The sequence below is a fragment of the Alligator mississippiensis genome, chromosome 6 (genome assembly GCF_030867095.1).
Source record: "Alligator mississippiensis isolate rAllMis1 chromosome 6, rAllMis1, whole genome shotgun sequence".
Taxonomy (NCBI): Eukaryota; Metazoa; Chordata; order Crocodylia; family Alligatoridae; genus Alligator; species Alligator mississippiensis.
In genome coordinates, this window is record NC_081829.1 from 2,930,259 (window position 1) to 2,947,335 (window position 17,077).

The following is a 17,077-nucleotide window of genomic DNA, read 5'->3' on the forward strand; positions in this document are numbered from 1 at the left end:
CTAGGGGAAAAAAGCATGCTCAGTTGGGACTCCCGCTCAGGTCTCCTATCTATTAGATCATGCTGTCTCCAATAGATCCCACTAGCTCATCATCACTCAGGGACCTCAGAAAAAAGCATCATCCTTGCCCTGAAACACCACCTTAACAGCAACCAAAAGAGAAATATATGAACAGCGAGTGGAGTCCACTCCTAGTCTACAGCAGACAAGCATGCTGGCTTAACTCAACCGGACCTTAGAATAAACTTGCTTAAACTCTGTGCGTCTACCATAGGGGGGCTCGTGCCAATTAATTATGCTCGTTTTAAAATCAATGCAATTATATTAGCGCGCTCTTCCGATTCAGACAAAGCCTGAGGGCGACTGAGAGGCAAGGCCCACGCCACAAAAGAACGGCACCTCTCCCTTTTGTGGAGAGGTCTAATGTTTACTACACCTCGCAGGCAACACAAGGCCTGCTAACAATACACAACCGAGCAAGAAAAAACCCTGCGATAAAAGCCAACAGGAGCCAGGGCTCAATTTCAGATTCCAAGATATCACAGCTCATTGGCAGCACAGAGCCATTTAGTGCCAATTTAGTTTGAAAACCATATTTTTAACAACATTTTTCATGCTTCGCTTGCTACTAAAGTTGAGAACTAAGTCAACAACTGAACTGCTATTACATGGCAATGGGCCCAACATACTTTTTTTTTCTTTTTTATTAGCATGTCATTGTTTTTAAACTGAATTCACAGAACTTGTAACACAGGCCTCTGGATGACAGTGCACCTATTGGGAGTTTATCCAACACGTGAATGTTTAATGCGATCCAAAGACATCTCTCATTACAGGAGATGCCTTTGACTGTAGTGAGTTTGTACCAAGAGAGACATCCACCTCTGTATTACAGAGATGGCAGCCTCTCCTCCCGGGCACTTCACAGACTTTTTCCGTCCCCCCCGCCCCATCCTTACAAAAACTTAAGAAAGCCATGGTCTACTTCCAAAAACTGTCACACGCTACAGAAAAGGGTCCATTTCTTCTTCCTTCATTCCCCCAAGAGCTCCAAGTTTTCTACGAGTCGTCCCCATAGTCAGCCAGGGACCTCTAGGTTCCTACTCTGCAAGACAGACCTTCTGATCTCTGGCCCCGCTCCGGGTTAGAAAGGTCACTCGAGCAAACAGAAGCGTGCATGGACCCAGTCCACACAAATACAGAACTGGCCTCTCTCGAGAAGGACTCCCACAGACCGAGCTGCAAGGGGTTACCGAAGTGCCCAGGTGCTCCCGGGTCCCAACAGAGAAGGGGCCTCCAAACCGGTAAGAAGAATGAAGCAATAACTTAGTGAACAAAGTGCAGCTAAGTTCACTGACTGCATCATGCATGGGGAGAAGCAAAGGAGAGGTCCGCTCTGTTCTCCTTAACCTCTCCTCCCCGAAGTACAACAACTTCATGGAAGAAACCAGAAGAGCACTCTTCCCAGGCCCCTTCCCCGGGACTGCAGCTAGAGGACCTTTAATTTCCTAGGGCTGGTGGGTTGGTTGGAGATGGTTTGGGTTAGGTCCATCACATCCACCCCCCATCCTTACTTCTCTCAGGAAAAAAATAAGCTTCATGTGCATGACTGAGCAGCCTCAGACAGAAATACAACAGTTCGTGCCCGAAGTCCTCTATCATCCTCCGACCAGCAAGACACTGCAAGGAAGTCATGGCTTGGCTGTGCACTGTCACACACGTAGCCATTTAACTTTCTGCAAGAACATGGACAATGCCCGAAAACCCATTTCTCAACGCCTGGCAACAACCTTTTGGCGGTTTACAACCCAAGAAGGCATTTGTACCTGTTCCGAGTTCTGATCATCCTTGGAGCACAAAACTTTCTGGACACGGCGCTGATGCTAAGTCACACTCGCTCCCAAGACACCAAACGTGCGCTCACCAACCACCCGAGACCAGGCGTCTCACGCGGTTGTAAGCCACACTTCGGACGTTCAACGCAGGGCTGGGCTCCCACCCTCCAGGAAGAACAGGTTCCTATCGTGTGGTCTCTCTCACTGGTAGCCCACGGCACTCACACGCCTCCCTGGACTGGTTAATCTTTGGCTGCCTCTTCATACCCGTTTGGGTCCAGGAGGACTTTTGGACAGAGCACCCGACTGCTCCATAAAATACCTTCCTGCTGGTTTCCACAAGATCCTACCTGCAAACACGAGACAAGCGGACTGGAATATCTACCCAGAGGGGTCCCTACTCCTTCCCTGCAGACAGCGCAGCGACCGCAGCAGAGAGAAGACCCTCATCAGGAAGCAGGGCTTCAACTGAAGGGAGAGGGCGATTGCAGCGCTCGGAGAGGAGGAAGCAGACACCACTGACAGTAATCAAGGAGCAAAAAATGAAAGTTCGGAGCCACGCCGGAGGAGGGAAAGCTGGAGGCGCAAGTCACACTCTAGAGTATCAAATGTCTCCGCAGGTAGGACAGAGAGGAGAGAGACAAGTCTGCCAACGCTGCCCGAGACGCGCACACGGACGGGGGCTCCTCAAACCTAGTAAGAACAGATACGAACGAGAGGTGAGTAACCCTTGGCTCCGGATCCAAAATGTCTGACTCGCACATGGGTAAAAGTGCCGTGCAGCACCCCCACAGCCTGCCCTCGCCTTTCCACCGGGGCTTTAACAACAAACAGGGGGGGAAAAGAAAATCACACCGAGAGAAACGGCTTAAACGCACGGACGCGTTTACCGGCCCCGCTCCCAAAGGGCGGCGCGCCCAACGCAGCCGGGCCCCGCAGCGCTCGAAGACCGCTGGCGTTCCCGAAAACGATCCCGGTCGGGTGCGAGAACAGCCCTGAAGCCCGGGGATCCCGAGAAGCCACCTTGCCAAACGGGCCCTCCCGAGGCCGGAACGAGGCGCCCTCGAGCGACCGAGGCCACGCGGCAGCAGCCGCCTGCTTGCTGGGGGGCACGACTCCCGCGGCCCTCCCCCGAGGCGGTGGCTGAGGGGACGAGGGGCGCCGCGCGGGCGGGCGGGCGGGCGTGCAGGCGGGCGCGGGGGATGCGCGGAGGGGATGGCGGTGCCATGACATCAGAGGCAATTACAAATGGCCAGGAGCAGGCGAGGGGGAGCCAATCAGCGCGCAGAGAGGATGTCAACCTAAGACCAACTGTCTCCTGGCTTTGACAGCAGGATTTTACCTCCATAATTCAAATCCCGGCGCCGGGCGGTGCGCGGGCCCGGGCCCGGGCCGGGCCGCGGCACAAAGGCCGGCGGTGCGTGCGTGCGGGCGGGCGGGGGGAGGCAGCCATTTTAGACGCGGGCGCGCAGGCACAATGGCAGCTCCCGGGGCCGGAGGGGGGCAGCCGCCCTCTCACTCACCTGCGGGCCGCGGCTGAGGGCTGGCCCCGCGCCGCCGCCGCCGCTGCTGCCGGGGCTCACGGGCGCGTGGTGGCTCCTCTGCGGCCAGGCCGCGCTGCCGCCGCCGCCGCCGTACGGGGACACCATGTCGGCGGGCGCCGGCGGGGCCTTGCCGCCGTCCTGCGGGTAGTCGGCGCCGCCGCCGCCGCCGCCGCCGCCGGGGTAGGCGCCGCCGTAGGCGCGGGCCGAGCTGGGGGAGGTGAGCAGCTGGTTGAGCGTGGGGGTGGCGCTGGGCTGCGCGGCCGCCGCGGCGCCCAGGCGCTGAGGGGGCGGCGGCGGCGGGGGCTGCTTGGCCGCGCCGCCCCGCGGGGAGCCGGCGAGGGCGTAGGCCGGCGGGAAGGCGGCGGCGGCGGCGGGGCCGCGGGCGGCGGCGGCGGCCGGGTAGTAGGAGTTGTACTGGTGGTTGGCGAAGCCGTGCTCGTGCGAGTTGTGCGGCGCGGCGGCGGCGGCGGCGGCGCCCGGGTAGGCCGGCTCCAGCCCGGCGCTCTGCAGCGCTGCCATGCCAGGGCTTTGTTGTCCGCCATGTTGGTGGAAGGCAGCGGCGGCGGCCGGCGCCCCGCGCCCGTAGGGCGGCCCGAAGCCGTAGGCCGGCGGCGGGGGCGGTGGTGGCGGCGGCGGCGGGGCGGCCTCGGCTGCGGCGGGCGGGTCGGGGTGGGCGCGCGGGCCCGCGCTGCCGTTGGGGCCCTGCGGCTCGGGCTCGCCGTTGCTCTCGTCCGGCGCCTCCGTGGCGGCGCCCTCGCCCGCCGGCTTCTCCTCCGCGGCTGCCGCTGCTGCTGCCGCCGCCGCCGCCTCGTCCTGCTCGCGCTCCGCTTTCTTCAGCTCGGCCGGGGCCGGCGCGCCCAGGCTGCCGGCGGCGGCGGGGGCCACCTGCGCGGCCATGATCCCCCCGCCCCGGCGCGGCGCGGCGCGGCGCTGCTCCGCTGCTCCCCGCTCAGGCGGGGCTCATCCCCGCCGGGCCCGCGAGGCGAGGCGAGGCGAGGCGAGGCGAGGCGAGTGGGCCGGGCCGAGGGAGGAGGGCGGGCGGGCGAGCGGGCGGGGGGGGCCGGGACACGGCGGGGCCGAGGAGCAGCGCCCGACTCCGCTCCGGCTCACTCCGACACGAGGCTCGGCTCTGCCATTTTACCCAGCGCCGCGGCCGCCTGCCAAACCCGGAGCGGAGCGCGGCCGGCCGGAGCGGAGCCGCGCGGAGCGGAGCCTCCCCCCGTCACAAAGGAGAGCGGAGGAGCGGCCGGCCCCGGGCGCCTCGCAACTCCGGCGGCGGATCCGGATCCGCGGAGCGGCGCCCTGCTCTGCTCTGCTCCGCTCCGCTCCGCTCTGCCCTGCCCTGCCCTGCCCTTCGCCGCCACAAAAGGCGGCTCGGCTCAGCTCGGCTCGGCTCCTTCCCTTCCCTTCCTTCCCTTCCCTTCCCCCCCGCCGCGAAACCCGGCGCGGATCGGAGCGGACTGCGACGGGAATGCGCCGCTCCGAAAGAAAGTCTCTTTCTTCCCCAGCTCGGGCGAGCGGCCCCCGCGCCCTCGCTCGCTCGCAAGTGCCACCAGCTCTTAGGACATTAAAAACAACTTCAAAACACTGGGTTTTGGTGGGTTTTTTGGCAAAGGGTTTGTCCTGGGAAGTGCTGTTTGCGTCCACCCCCACTCCACTTTCTGCTCCCTGCCCCCGGAGATGCTGCCCCCCACCACCCCCACCCCCTCGCTGGGCCCGTGCCACTTGCGGAGCCCCTAAGTCAGGACAGCGAACCCCCCGCTGAAGACCTGCGGAAGGGGAGAGAGCGGGAGCAGGAGGCCCGGTGGCCCCGCTCTGACCTCCCGAGGCCCCTTCCAGCCCTTGTTCCCCGTGATTTTATACACGTGTGTCCAGCGCATGGCCCTGGCAGGCACTGAGCGGGTCGAGGGGTGGTTCAGGGTCCCCTTACAACCGTCTTCTCTGCCCAGGCGAAGCCCCCCTGGAGCCAGCAGGCCCTGTCCCAAGTCCTGTAGCCCAAGCGCTGCGGTTGCGTGCCGCGGGGACGACGGTTCCCTCAACCACGCGTGTGATCCAAGACGATAACAAAATGAAACTAGATCAAAATAAAAGTGAATTTAGACCGCCAAATCAAGTCTCCGGCATTAGGAAGTGGTAGTCTTCGTGATATCAGCGTTGATAACCCAGTTGACGAGACTTCCCCCGACTTCAGAAATGCTTGTTGGAAGGGGGAACTTTTCCCGAACAAACGCGATTGTACATATATGTCGAACGAGTTTGCTACGGGGGTTCCTGAACAAGGGACGGGCTGGTGGGAACGGTCTTTCCCTTCTCCGGTGGCACGGGGAACAGAAGGCACCCGCAGCAATTACCTGCCTCGGGTTTACCCAGGAAAGGGGTTTTTGGTGGCAATCCATAGCTAGCAAGCCACAGTTCACGTGACACAAAGCGCATCCAAATGAGCAGACCAGAGGCCCAAGAAGCAAGACACAGATGAGACGCTGAACAAGTGCTAGTACCGCCCATGCACGTGCAGTGGGTATCTGGGCTTTCAAGCCTATAAGAGAAGTGGCATTCACGGCCAAGCGTAGAATATATATTTTCTAACGACGTAGATGGGAGAATCGTGGACACTAAAACCTAGACGGGATTCAGTCTGAAGGTGGAGGCAGGGATAGGGATTTGCACAAGTCAATGGGTAGCAAAATTCAGACTATATTCTAGAGCCACAAACTGCATTGCAGGCTCCCTAACAAAAGCAGCTTTGCCAGTTTACAATAGACTGTTCAACACAGAGCAAATTCCGCCTCAGCAAATTGGCCTGGAGACAGAGACTCGGCCTCTCTTTTTTCCTAATATTTATTGTACGGGGATAATATGTAACGGTTGCTAACGTTAGTCCTTGCATTAGAACAGCACCCAAAGGCCCCTCTCAGGACTGGCCTCCCAAGACGCTAGGAGCTACCAGGGAAATGCTGGGGGCTGCAAAGTAGGCATCAGCTCTGCTTTGGAAAAAAATAACATCTTACAATCCGATCTGAACCCGCAGACCTACAATGTTCTCCAGGCACAAACTGGATCGGAGACTCTTTCTCTTTCAAGATGTCCTCTGCCAATTGCCACAAAATCCTGAAGCAGTTTCTGAGCACTGAATTTAGGGCCGGACTTTTCTTGACAACAGGCAAGCGCTGCCGTTGCTTTTTCTGGAGCAGAGAAAGATTTCAGAGATCTCTGGCTTCCCAATCCTTCCCCCCATGTCTGTGTGCCCTGACACCGCGCACGGAAACTCGTCCTCCAGCAGAGAATGGTGGGGCGTATTTCCGTAAGCTTGCTCCGGGAGTGTTGCCTCTGAAGCAGACCGCAGGGGAAAGGGAGACAGTACGTTCCTGTCCCAGTCGCTGAGCCGGCCTAGACTGAAAGAAGACGCCTTCACGTTTTACTGGGCACCGCGGCGGGCTTTAAACTTTGCTCAGAGGAAACAGTGACCCGAGCCCTCTTCGCAAAGAGGCATCTGACGTCCGACCGAAGAGCGAGGTCCAGACTGAGCCGGGGAGTCGACTCTCCCTCAGCAGACCATGTTACGGTCTCCACATGAAGGAGGCCTCGTGCTCTGTGCCAGCCCTGTGACAGGATGTAACGTCCACGGCGGGCAGACAGAGAGGATATTCTTTTTTCATCTCTTAAAATGACGCACTAGGAAAAACAGGATCGTGGAAGTTCTCTCGTTGAATCCCCAACTCTTTTGGTCCACACAATCCTGATTTCCTTCTCCCCCACAAACCAGGCCGGAGGCTACCTCATTAAATGAAGCCTTGCTTTTTTGACTGAATGCCTTCGAGTCTTTCAAAGACAGAGCAGGCGTGAGGCTTCAGTCTAGTGGCTCCTGTAGGCAGACAACGAGTATCTGCTCTCAGCTACTGTCTGCAGCGTCGCACTTTTGGAGCCTTCTCCAAAGAGCACCTTGGCTCGCTGTGAAGCGGAGAGCGAAAGGGGCCGTGGAAAACATTGGCCGGTGCCCATGCACACCCCCACCAAGGAGACGCTCCTTTTACCAATGTTTCAGAGCAAAGCCCTACCTCATTTTAGGACTCTTCCATGAGGCCCTGCCATTTTATTAACTAGCGAGATGCCTTGTGAGATCCTTACCATCCTATTTGGAGAATAAAGGTCTTCTGGCAACCCTAACACCTGTGAATGTTTGTCTTTTATCAGCCTCATGGTCTAGCCTCGTGACTGTGCCCCTTCCAGCCAAAGAGACCCGGGCAAGGCTTTGCTGAAACGTGCTAAAACTCCTCCTTTATTGACCTGAGGCCACGTCGAGAGACTCTTCTCCTCCCCACTCCCCAAGCAGTCTGCAATAGCAAGGCCAGGTCCTCGGTAGAAATGCACAACTCGAGAGCTCTTGGTTCAGAGATGAGACTTTTTATGAGACCAACTGAGAAACTGCAAAAAATATATAATTTTTTATTGCAGTTTTTCACTTGGTCTAATAAAAGGTCTCATCTCTGAGCCAAGAGGTCTAGGTTTTTGCATTTCTTTTTGTCTCAGACCAACACAGCTACCACATACATCCCTGAAACATGGAAGGCCCTAGGTAGTTCACTTAGTAAGATGCCACAGGATGAAAGTCTCACTCGGGTCTCTCACATGGCAATGAAGGCCACTGCCGCTAGGTTGGCTCCTACTGAGTGGAATCTCCTTCATGAAGGTGGCCCTGCCATTTAACCTGGCACCACGGCAGATTAGGAAACCTGGGATAGATTAGACTACTGGAAACAGGAGTAGAGTCTCCCTCCTCAAAGAGGCTCTTGCCAACTGTGTGATGGCAAATATGGACTGAATCGTTGACATGGAAACGGGACTAAAGTCTCTCTCTCGCACACTCACACACACACGCGCGCACAGCAGAGTTCTTATCATTATCCCTGGCCCCCTTAACCAGGCTACAAACGTGGACTGGATTCACACTGTAGGAACTGGAGAGAGTTTCTGTAATAAAGCACGAACTACTTCTTGCAAACAAGAATAAAAATGCTGAGCAGAAAGGTTCAGACTTGGGAATAAGGATGCTCTTCCATTTTACTGAGCTGCACAAGCTACTGCGAGAGTAGATTGGACCCAAGAAGAGACCAATCTATTATAATTCATAGAGCACATTGCAAAATATGGACTGGAGCGATGGAGGCTTAGCTGCAGTACATGACAGTAGCTATGGAGTTGCTGAGCAGTTTCTACCCACCCCCCCTCAAAAAAAAAAAAAGTTTTCTGTAAATCTCCTGACGTGCGTCGGCCCCTACACTCTCCACTATTTTCAATGCTCTCATGCTTAGGAGAAGCAGCTCGTATTGCTCCTTTGTAGAAGCTAAACACTAATATTATTTCTGAATTATTTATTTCCTGACTGTTTTTAATCTACTGCTCACTGTACAAGGCAATGCTTATTTGAAAGTAATATCGAGGTCTGGTGTTATTCCCTCCCAAGCACTGCCACAATGGCAAAGGGGCACACAGTAAGAGATCTCCACAGTGAAAACTGAAGTGGAGTTTGAGCTAAGGTAACTCTGTCAGTTTACTGAACATACATAGCTGCAAAGTTCAAAGGCTGGAGTGGATTTTCAACTGGATTTGCTAGGTCTTCAAAACCAAGCGAGAACGTAGGTACCGTACTAAACTAAGGTTTCCGACACACTTGGAAAATCTAACGTTAACATTTGAGTAACATTTGACAGTGAGCTGAAAAACTTTGGGATGCATATTGAGAGAGGAAAGTGGACTCAACTCTGACTCAAGGAAATCCATTATTTTAGCAGCCCTCACCAGGAGCTGTAAAATCTGAACTGGAGCTTTTGGCGTGGAGTGGAACCGCGCCTTGCAACACACTCAGCAGATCTTTCCCGTGCCATGCACCTCTCAACCTGCTGGGTCTCAAAAACAGAAGGGAAGTACAAAGTGGAACAGAACAAATCATAGCTTTAAGCAACGTGGGATTCATTTATTCAACTGAAACAACCCCCTTCCATGCCCTCTCTTTCAGTATGACTCTCTTTCAAATGGCCCAAGCGAGATAATAACAACTTTTTGTACGCCTGGACGTTGGAGAGAGACTCGTTTCAGCCTAAAGCGAGGGTTAATCGAGAGGGGTGGCTGTGTCTGAATTCAACATTAGGAGTAAAATCGAGTGGAATTGCAAATGTGTCCTTCTGGCCCAGAGATCAGCTGCAGCTGGACCAAAATCTAGAAAGCAAGGAATAATGAGAGGCGAGCAAGGGACAAGTGCAGCTATTTAATGCACACTTACGTGCATGCAAACAAACTGAGACCACAGATACCAGTCTTGCTGATGCCGAGTATTCTTTTAGAGAAGGAAGAGAGAATCTATTAAAAACAAAAAAAAACCTGGACTGGAGTTGTTGAAAAGCACCGCACTGGATCAGGAACAGAAATGTCTCATCCGTGCTGAGCTCCACTGGAGGGTTGGAGCCCTCCTAGTTGACATGCACAGAAAATGTAATGCACTAAAAACCCACTCTCGGAGTGAAAAACGCCCTTTGAAACAGCAACAGGGAGAAACACACGCTCTGGGCCTGGGTTTTCCTATTTAAGCAAAACTCTTGTGGGATTGCAAGTACTTAGAACTGGGATTTCTGCCTCCCCAACACCGAGGAGATCACAAATGAGTTAGCTGTGGTCCAGAAAGCTACTGACTATGCACAAGTCTGCTCATCTGTGTTTCTTCCACCCCAGCTGATGTCCTCCTTTTTCAGTGGGGTGGAAAAAACATTAACCCCAGTGACATTTGCTACTTCCAAAGTGTGTTTTAAGGTAAGTTCGAGTTTGAGACTCATGATGGGAGCAAGGGATTTGCCAGAAGGAAAGGCAGGCACTCAGAAAGAGGGTTTTTCACCCTTTCATACAGCTCTAGCACTGCCATTTTACTGAGATAGGGAGGGAGAGAAGAGGGAGAGAGCGACAGACAGCGCTTGCTATGAAGTTTCTCACGGCAATTCTGGAATGGATCTGGAATGGAGCCTTTTGTTTAAAGGCAAGTTCGTTAAGACACAGAAAGCAAAAAGAGTTGAAAAAGGAAAAGGAGGGAAGAAAGCGGACAGCTGATAGCAGCTGCAGATTATATTGGACTGAAACGACTAAAAATCAGAGTTTTGCCCGATCCCCTGCACTTCCTAGACCATTTATAGAAAAAGTTAGTGTGTGTAGCCTCAGGCACAAATCCCTTATTAAGCACATGAGCATGAGAGACTCAAGGAAAAACATTAGCATACAGGAAGTGGAATTTTCCCAGGGGTTCACATCCTTTCGTGTGCTACTTGCCAAGCCTCTACCCACTTGCCCAGAGAAGAGTGCCTCCTGCAGACATTTGAAAAAGTGGCCTCAAAAAGAAAAGCGAGAACAAGCTCTAGCAGATCGATCACCCCCAGCTGAACGAGCTCAGCCTCACGAGGCAGCATGTCACCCACAAAACACTACAGCAAGATCTAGCACGTCCCCACACGATCGCTTCATTTCCTGACATGTAATATGAAGATTCAGATTCAGATGCGCGGGGGGTTGGGCTGCCCTGATTCCCTTCTCCCGAGGTAGTTGGAAGCACTGTGCACAGAATAAGTGGTCATGGCTCCACCCTTTGAATGTGATAAAGAAAAGGAGACAATGGGGGGAGAGGAAATCACACACACGCACTTAATGCTCGTGCACAGGACAAACCCATACCATTTACCGTGATCACATAAACATTTACTACTGCATCCCAGTAAATAGCCAATTCTTCAGACAGGCACATTTAGACACTACAACAGTAAAAGTTATCTTTAAAAACCCTCAAAAGGCTGAAAAATATCACTTAAGGGGGTGTGTGGGGGGGAATCGATTAAAAGTAGAGCACAACTGTACTCAGTTTATGATGGGAACCTTAGGGGCCAAGCAGGAAATTGCCTAGTAAGGGTGGTCTTTCGCCGACTTTTCACTCTATAATTGATCATTTCAATGCTATGTCACTTGAACCAAAGAGAAATAAGAGATTTTCTAAGCTTTCGGCTAATACCGGTGAAAACAACTGGCCTGGTTTGAGACTGAAGTAACAAGACTAATGTATGAAATGATCTGGATTGCCACACTGACAGTAAGCGCAACAAGAAACCACGTGGGGCATCCGAGTTAAGGATTTAAACCTGCTTTTCCATTCTGGCCATCAGAAGCTGAAAGCCCTGGGAGGGAGGGAATGCTTTGTAGTGCTCAGAAGCGACCTCTCTGGCAGTTTCAGGAGTGAAGCCCAAAGTCCTGAACTGAAGGGGCAGGGCAGATGCTGCACTACAAAGGCTTCTAGGTCGGGTAATACAAAGCAGAAGTGGCAGGAGAAAAATCATGAAAGAAATGCGATTGGCTGTTGAGAATTATTCTGCGCTGTGTAATTAGGAGTCACACCTACACGGTTTGGAACTTGTGATGAAATGGCTATTTTAACGTGTGCATAATCATAAGGATACTCTGCAGGGTGTACAATTACAGTGTCATATGCAGGGTTTTCAGATGCTGGAGACATCTAGCGCCAGATTTTCAAAAGACCACACTGCCCAGCACGCTGAGTGAGTTCTTCGGAGAAAATCTGATTACTTCTTTTGGTGTGTAGATGGAAACAGCTCTCTTGGAAATCTGTCCCCAGACTTCAACCTTACAATCATACTGAGGCATGTATGCTGATGATGCCTCTGCTCACAACTTGTGAACTGTACTGATGTAACTGTACAATCCTTTTCAAATATAATGTTATAATCTACTTTAGTTTATCTAAAAACTACAAATGAGCATTAAACATTACTAAAATGACTTGAGTTAAGGGGTGTAGGTTGTAGCCGTGTTGGTCTGAGGCCATAGGCAGACAAAGTACTTCGGGTAAATTTGATTTGTTTTATTAGACCAACTCAAATAGATGGAAAAATTCTTCTTAGCAAGCTTTTTGAGCAAAGGGAGCATTCAATAACTACAATTAAGTCCCATCCTTTCATTTAGGCTATTTAATAGAATTGTGTTACTGTTAGGGACCTCTAGCAAGGCCTGTTTCAAGTTTGATAGGAAGATGTCGCAGGGCATCATTTAGGACTTTTCATTCTCTGTCACTGTTTTATGTTTGCAAGACTGTTGTTATTGTGAGATTACTATCTTGGCCTGCTCATAAGCCAAAAAAAAAAGCCTTTTTCCTCGCATTTAGTTCTTCTGCTCTAAAACAGAGTAAGTTATGCTCCATTTCTGACATCACATATGTCAGCGCAAGGACAGATGTGATGTCAAAGACAAAACTTATGAGTTGTTGACATGACCAGGAAAAGAGCCTTAGAGCTTGCACACATTAACTAACATGTCAGTTCAAATGAAAGGATTATTGCATTTTATTGTTGCTGCTGTTGTTTAAAAATCGTTTCCACTTTAGGGATAAATGCACATACAGAAGCCTGCCTGCAGGAGAGGCTTTTTCTTCTTCTTCTTCTTCTTCTTTTTTTTTTTTAAACAGAGCCCAGATGCTGGTCAGGATTAAGGTTACACCAAACACATTCTACATTGCCATTTTCCAAACAGAATAAAGCAGATGGAAAACATGGACATGGAGCATCAGGACTGGAGTATTACTGAGAACTGCAAACCCTGCATCAGTGCTCCAGGAAGGAGAGCTTGGATTGAAGGAGAGGCAGAAATAAACCAGGCACACCAACTTTACATATCAAATTCCCTGTATTTATGGTATTATAACTTTTAAATCCCACTTTCAAAAGGTAGGAGATTCAGCTCCAACAATTCAGCGTTCTCATAGGGTTCAATCCTGGAAGGTCCCTAAACCAACAAAACATTGAAGTACAAGCTTAATTTTAAACATGAGAATTCTCAGGGATTGTATCTGCACTCTGAATGCTTAAATTAGGCACTGGCTTTGTTGGACTGGGGTCAACACACTCAGCATTTTGCATAATACATGTAAGTTCCCAATTTGGAGGAAAATTTAAAATCTATGCATTCATTCACAGACAGAAATATAGTGTGATTGAGCAAGCCAGAGGGAGAGAAAAAGTCACTAAATGGAGGTTAATTATATCCACAGTTAGAATTTGTACACTGCAAAAAAAAAAAAAAATTTTGCACTTTTATTCCAGTATCCTATACAGGATTCCACTATATTCATGTCCAGCTAGAGCAGAATGCACAGTAACAACAAATTCATTGCAGCCTCTGCGCTATGAAAAGTGCTTAAAAATCTGGCTTTGGAAAGGAGGATGTTTGTTTGCTTTTTTAAAAGATAATTCCAAAATACTTCCTAAAAGAGGAAGAACACACTAAAGTAAACCTAAATACCTATAATTGAGTCAACTGTCAAACATCTCTGCAGATAATGTTTCTTGCTTCCAAGACAAAACGGAAGGAATAAGCATTGCTCAACCGTTTAATACAACAAAAGTTGAGATTTGATGTATTCCGAAACAGTAAAACCAAAGGCATAGATCAGCCTTGGACAACAGTCAACAAAAAGGAACCTGATAGGGAACCTGCTTTCCCCGCAGTAATGTTTACAATTTAAACATTTTTTATGCATCCATACAGAAGTATTTACAAATCTTGATCCTATCATTTAATCCACATGGGTGGACCCTTATATCTCACTGAAGTTACAGGGACCCTGCATGGGAACAAGGGTCCGTATGCAGGGATCTCATGATAGCACACAGTGCCTAAAAATAAGGCCAGTTTCAAAGTTAGGCCCTTAACTTCATAGTTAGGCACCTAAAAGATGCTTGAGTCTCAAAAAAATGCCAAACACCTTGAGCGCCAGCTGACTTTGCTGGGACTCCTGGAGGTCAGCATGGCTGAAGATGAGGCCTTTCTTGGTGAGGTGTCTAAATATGAATTTTAGAACCATAACTACAAACACCTGGCAGAATTGCTTCCCTGAAGGTACTGACAATATTGCAGACACCTGCAGCAAAACAATGATAGGAGTCAGAAATGTTAGGTTTTCAGGAAAAGCAGAACCGCATGCTTTGGATATATTAAATAAATAGATTAAAGAATCGATTAAAATATGAAATGATTCTATCATTGTTGTGCCTGCGCCTTGAAAGCTGCTATATGATCCCTAAAATTCAAGGTTGTCACATCGGCCTAATTATAGTCAACAGAAATCCTTCTCATCTCCAGTATTATCCTGAGCTGTACAAATTATCATGATAAAGAATGCTTTGCCATTTGGTTTTGGTTTTTTAATTCCAGTGGGCTGAGCCATTGCAAATGGAATGATTATGCCAAATCAAAATATGATGTATTCTGTGTTGAAGAGCTAGAGTGTGATATTTACACCCATGTTCTGGGGATTTCAGAGTCAGAGGCCTACAAAGGATCCAGAAACTACACCTACTTTCTTCCCATACTCCTTTTCTTTCTCTTAATATGAAATCACATTGTTTTTGAGACATAGGCAGGCTTCATTTTTCCTTTCTGAGGCGTGTGATCACCCTTTCCTTCCAAGGTCACAACATCTCTCTCTCTCTCTTTTGCAAGAAAAGTGAGAGTAATTAGTAAATCAATCCTATAATGGGTTTGGCACAAACAACTCAGAATCCTTTCCCAAATATCCTCAAACACAGAAAACATTTCTTTGCCCCCCAGATTTCTCCAGGGCAATTCACTGCTACAATCTCTGTAAGCCATTTTTATACATGGGGTCAGTGTTAAAGACACCACACAGCAGCATGTTTTCTAGTGGAGTCTTGCAACAGCTGTATCTGAGATGACCCCATTCAGACACCAGCAACTCAGAAAGCATGAGTCAGTACATTTACTTATGATAAACTCAAGCATTTACACACACACATGCACGAACGCACACTGTACACGCATAAGCCATTTATACACATACACACAGTTTTAACATTTAAATGAATGGTGTATATTTTGACAAAATTACATACATTTCAACCCCCCTAATATTTTAAAATCAGTTGTTTTTGTTTCTTACATGCTAGGACCAATATTAATGATTCTTGCTTTCCACCAGCATAGTTAATGCCACCACTGAGAGTATCAATTAATATCAATCTGGACCTCCCTATTCCCTCCCTTCTTATTGACTATATTTGCTTGTTATACTCTGTTTATTCTTAGACTGAATTCTTCAGGACAGAGACATACCATATATTTGATATATTCTTGAAAGCATCTTGCATACTTTAGATGCTGTATAGACAAACAAGTAATAGTAGCAAATAATGAGGAAAGCATCTCCTTAGATGTCAGTGATCACCTGTTGCACAGTGTCCTAGTGATGAACAGTTAGCTATCAACAGTTACAAAAAATAACAAAACTCTGAATTCATCTGTTGTCAGGTAACAAGCTTTCCAGTAAATCCCTTCAAAAGAGGACTTCATAGCGGATCAAAATTGAACAACGCCGTTTGCTTTTTGTAGAAATCTTTTTCACAGATAGCTTTGATAATTAGCTAATAGGGTCTGAACATGTTTGTAAAATGTGCAGAGTTAAGAGATCTGACGTATGATAAACAGAAAAAGTTCCCCCTTCTCTAATAACTACAACAGGGGAAAAACCATTCTGGAGCCAGAGGAAGGAATAAACTCATGGTTACGGCACAGGTGCTAGTCACACACATACATGTCAGACACCAGAGACCTGACTTGCAGAAGTGCTGAAGTCTCAAAACTGCAACGGAAATCAACAGGAATTATATTATGTCACATACGATTACATTAATTTGCTCCATGGTCTGAAAAAATTAGTCTTTACACTTTTCAAATTAGGCACCACAAGGGGAAAAAAATAGACATTTGTTAATTTTCCACTTAACTGTTTCACTTCCACCTTTAAAATGGGAATATAAAGCCTCACAGACGTGTTGTGCAGTCAAATCATTGATATTAGAAAAGTAGTCAGATGCTGGAATAATAAGCACCAAAGAACAGTTCAGGGGGAAATCAATAATTCTGTAGTCATTGCAGAGTTTGCATGACACACAATTCGTAGCATCTGACAAAACAGACTGTTGCTAAAGTCTATGCGTTTTAACATAAGTTAGTGTCTAATAAGGTGCCACCCTGCCTTACCTGCTTCCTGACAAATACAATGTGACCCAACACTGAATAAGGAAGATAACATTAGCTGCTTAATAACTATCCATTGCTTGAATAAGGAAGGGTCTTACGAAGAAATGACATAGCTTTTAATTATGTACTACATATGCAAAAAAGGAACTGCATGAAGATTGTTAGGGTCAAGACTGAAAATTCCTCGTTCAAGTAAGCAGAGCGCACTGCTCAATTTCCTGCTAACTTCATCCAGGTCACAAGAGTGTAAGGAAGCATGAAATATGGAGAGTGAATAGCTTGTAGGCTGACCTGGCTCTGGAATACCAGCAAGCTCAGCAAATTCTCTGTGTCAGACGGTACTTGGAGAATTGAGCAGGAGTCCTTGGTCCAAACCCCTGCACACATGCAGTGTCATGGCAGCAGCCTGCACTTCCATAGAGAACTGCTGGAAGAAGCAGCTGGTTCTTGGGTCAGGTTTTCCAAACCATCTCATAGCAAGCAAAATATTAGGACTCCTCAAGATGATCATATAGATACATGATAGTAAAGATTGATGATAATAAAGATTCACACCATCATATGTTGAACTTGGGGCCAGCAGGATACACAGGGTTGGGAGAGAGG

General features: G+C 49.4%; 1 protein-coding gene across 3 annotated transcripts in view; it reads right to left on the minus strand.

Annotated features, from left to right (window-relative positions):
- ARID1A (AT-rich interaction domain 1A) overlaps positions 1–17,077 on the minus strand; it is a 96,909-nt gene that overhangs the window by 65,532 nt on the left and 14,300 nt on the right. The window contains exon 1 of one of the 3 annotated variants that reach the window (XM_059729496.1): positions 3,359–4,849. The exons of the other annotated variants lie outside the window; for them this stretch is intronic. Coding sequence (XP_059585479.1) covers positions 3,359–4,276 — 918 coding nt within the window. The 5' untranslated portion in view covers positions 4,277–4,849. Of the gene's footprint in view, positions 1–3,358; positions 4,850–17,077 lie in introns of those variants that run through there. 3 annotated transcript variants of the gene reach the window in all.